Source organism: Watersipora subatra, chromosome 4 (assembly GCF_963576615.1).
Source record: "Watersipora subatra chromosome 4, tzWatSuba1.1, whole genome shotgun sequence".
In the NCBI taxonomy this organism is placed as follows: domain Eukaryota; kingdom Metazoa; phylum Bryozoa; class Gymnolaemata; order Cheilostomatida; family Watersiporidae; genus Watersipora; species Watersipora subatra.
This window is the reverse complement of record NC_088711.1, coordinates 8653878-8657823: the sequence shown is the minus strand read 5'-3', so window position 1 is coordinate 8657823 and position 3946 is coordinate 8653878. Positions and strand designations below refer to the sequence as shown.

Here is a 3946-nt window from a genome sequence, read left to right as displayed (position 1 = left end):
TCAGTGCATGTGAAGTGTACGAAATGTAAGGCTTTCCCTGATTAAATGCAGGCAATGTAAGACAATGTGATCTGAGGATTGTTTGCGGAGTGGACCCAGTATGATCTATAAATAGAGTAGCACCCACGCAATTAATTGCAGAGAAGGTATTAACTTTCACGAAGACAATAACTATAGAAAGGTTGATTGTGGGGCCCTTCAGTTTGTTTGGGTCCATTACCAGGCTAAACCCACAATGAGCGTGTCTACCTTCGGCTAATAAACCTGCGTATTACTAATTAAACACAGCCGAGTAAAGGAATAAATCATGGGCCCAGTGTAAGGAATCTGATTGGCTCAAGCGATGACTTGATTCGATGAATCACGCAGCTCTTCTAGAGTATATAAACGCAGGCTGTTGCGTTTTATCCAAACATTCGCAGAGCTGAGTAAATTAACATTCGCTATTGTTTGGCTTGATATTTAAACACCGATCTCTTGTGGAGAACTTCATTCGAGAGCTATGCTAGATCCACGAAGCTACCCAGTTGATCCATATCTTCTTCGATATAAATTAGAAATGGCTGTACTCGGTATGTTTTCTACAAAAACGTTACTTTTATGTATAATTTGCTGTTGCTGTATTGCGCCATGATACTCGCATATCCTATATCTAGGATTTATAGCTTAGTCAGCCATTACTTACTCGTAATGTGCTGTGTGCATTTGTTATTAGAGAGGCCAGCTGATCTCTCTATTTGCGAGTCGCATTGAACAGTCTCTAAATAATCGGTTTGCCTTCTAACTGAAAACTATTATTATCATTTCTGATTCATCTTTCATGTGCCAGCACATCTTCTGATAATTATATTGAAAAGTTACATAATTACAGGCCTGTTGGTGGAAAACGAAAAGATGGCTGATGACTTTGAGTACTTTTCAAGTATTGCACGAGGTCGTAGCTGTACGCCTAAATCTCACACTCCTGAACGAGACTTTGACAGCCTAGAGTCGCAATCGGCAGATCGACAAATTCTCTCAGAAAGTAGCAAAGAAAGAGTTTCACGAAAACATTCTCATGGAAGGGAGTTACCTAAAGCATCGCAGAATTATGATGATGAATATCGACCAAGAACTAACTCCGTACCTTCGAAAAGCCACCTCCTCCGAGTGCGTAATTTTCAAACTTCGGGAAAAAAATTACAAAACCGAGGTGACACCGTGAAAAGCGCATCTCACCACAGCTTGGTCTCAAGTAGTACCAGCAGTGAAGGACAATCAGATGGTGAGGAAACCATGGGAGGTTGTGGCAACGACTACACACTCACAAATACTCATAGAATACTGCTACTAGGAGCTGAAGGAGTCGGAAAAACTGCCCTCACTCAACAGTTTCTAACTTCAGACGACATCGCCGGAGCCGACTATTTAGGTGAGTATCCTGTTACTCAAAGTTAGGTGACTGCCATAGCCAGTCAAAGAAATTCCGCTGTGAAGTGTTTCAGCTCATGACATGTTAAAACTGATTTAAGTTTGTTCAGATGATAAATATTCACACGAAAGCATTTATTTTACAAAAACTTCCATATCAAATAATTGCCAGCATACTTCACAAAACTTTTGCATATTCAGTAGCCAGTGCATCGGCGTTACATCAGCTCATATCGATCATCATGTGCACTGAGGTGTGTATTCCATTCGCCTCCGCAAACAAACTTAGAAAACTAATGCCTCATGCTTGCATAGTGTATTGTGACGCATACTATAATAGGATGGTATTAGCTTTCAACTCCCTATGGAAGAATTCAATCACTTGTATCATGTTTATAGTGCGCTGTTCCTTGGTCCTATCGATTTCGCAATACATGACTAACTATGGGTGTTACATTGTAGATGATGGGCAAGAGAAGTACTGCACCGTTCAAGTAGACCACGAAGAATCATTCCTCATATTTATGGACTCGGTAAGCAGAAACGTCTAAAATTCATACTCTTTTTACCAAAGAAATCTTAGTGTTGTAAAATTTTGATGTCGAAAGGGTTAGCTAGATGACCCATAATGGCGATCATAATGAAAATTTTCTTTAGATATACTTAAGCGTTAATTTATGGCTGGAGTATACTTTTTCACATGTTATAGAAATCTTATATGTGGCTTATATTTCAGGATTACGATAAAAACAACTATGATCCGAGTTCGGCCAACGCTTACATAGTTGTTTACTCCTGCACAGACAGAGACACATTTGAGGAAGCAAAGGGACTACTGAAAAACCTTCGACATTTTGAGAAGACAAAAGCAATTATTCTATGCGGTAATAAGAGTGACCTGGTGAGGAAAAGACAAGTTTCAACTGAAGGTAAGCAGGTCTCTAGGCTTTATGTAATCGCGACAGCCGTATGTAGTTTTGCATTTCATATTTCCTTCAAAGGATCATATTACATATATTTAATTTGTTTTTGCATTTTAGATGGAAGACAGCTTGCAGCTGAATATGGCGCAAAGTTTACAGAAACATCGACGATGTTAAACCACAAAGTAGACAATCTTCTAGTAGGAATACTGAGTCAGATAAAAGAACAAGGGAGGCAATCTGTCAAATCGAGCAAGAAGACGAATAAATCTGGATTTAAAAAATCTGTAAAAGGACTAGTAAACAAGATCGTACACCGGGGGTCAGGAAAGAAAAGTCGGGCAGCTACACCCTAAGGCTACAAAATGGCGATGCTATTTTTAACAGTTATTTATTCAGTCAAATCACAACACAGTTTTCCTAAACTTTATTTATATTTCAGTCTTTTTAGCTGCTTAGCAGAAATGATATGTTCTTTTCGCAACTGTCACAACAGTATCTTTATTGTTACAATGTTATTTAAGCACGTTTGTATACATTGCTTAGCGTAAAGCAGATTTGTTTCGTAGTAATGTTAGCCATTTTGTACAGTGAAATGCCATGTTTGTTACCAACTACAATAAAACAGAATCTCAATTATTAAACACTGAGTTGTGAGCTGGGATCACATCCTGCTATCCATTAAAACGTTATAGGGTTGGTTAGATCAAACTATTGGCGGAAGCTCAAGATCAAAGGACATGCATTACGATGCCTTGCCAGCTAACTTCATTCTATCAGCTGCTTGGGTTTCTATGAGGTTGAGTACTGTGATTCACCAATTCATTAGAAATATTTAAAAAAATTCAACAAGGCAACAACTCTTTCTCACATTTAGAAGCCTACCGCGCAAGTGGTACCCTGACAACAAACCTGCTGCAACATGTCAATTACTGCGAATTATAATTGCGCAACTGACCAGACACTAGTATCAATTGGTCAATATTGTGAATAAATCACTGAGGATATTCATGCTAAAAATAAATTTGAATTTCACAATTTCACAGAAGAGATTTCACCAGAAGACCACTTCGATTGGGCACACATCGACTCATTAAGAAGAGGCTTTTAGAAGAAACAAATGGACTGAATAGAAATTTTACCAGACAATGCATATGAAATCAGATTGGTTTATGGAATAAACAAACCTGCGGTGGCTTGAGTAACATAATTAGTATGGTATTGGACAGCGTTAAAATAAAAATTAGTAACTTGGTAGACTTTGGCTTGTGGGTTTGTAAGATTTGTTTGTAGACTTGAAGGGTTTGTAAGAAAGGGTTATTAAGGGTTATTAAAAGGTTTGTAGACTTTTAATAAGTAGTCTTCTACAGATAGCTCTGAGCATGTGAAAACAGCGAGTAAGCTTTCTAGCTATACGCAACCCCAACCTTGACTCTAACTTTCTTTTAGAGAGCTTTCGTGTGTGCAGATTAGTGAGTTGAAACATTCCTTCACTTTTGCTTACTAATAGTAATCAATAATAGTCAGAGAACTGCAAGATCACAATCATAGGCTGCGTTTATAACTTCCTCACCTTGTATGGAAGCTAAAAAAATGTAGTGAAAGTGGAATGA

At 38.2% G+C, this 3946-nt stretch overlaps 1 protein-coding gene across 1 annotated transcript; it reads left to right on the top strand.

Moving 5' to 3' along the window:
• Positions 1 to 425: 425 nt before the first annotated feature.
• Positions 426 to 2953, top strand: LOC137393297 (GTP-binding protein RAD-like). Its single transcript, XM_068079782.1, has 5 exons — positions 426 to 572; positions 872 to 1411; positions 1873 to 1943; positions 2147 to 2339; positions 2451 to 2953. The coding sequence occupies exons 1-5, from the start codon at positions 503 to 505 to the stop codon at positions 2687 to 2689; spliced, it is 1113 nt and encodes a 370-aa protein (XP_067935883.1). The 5' UTR covers positions 426 to 502; the 3' UTR covers positions 2690 to 2953.
• The last annotated feature ends 993 nt before the right edge of the window (positions 2954 to 3946 follow it).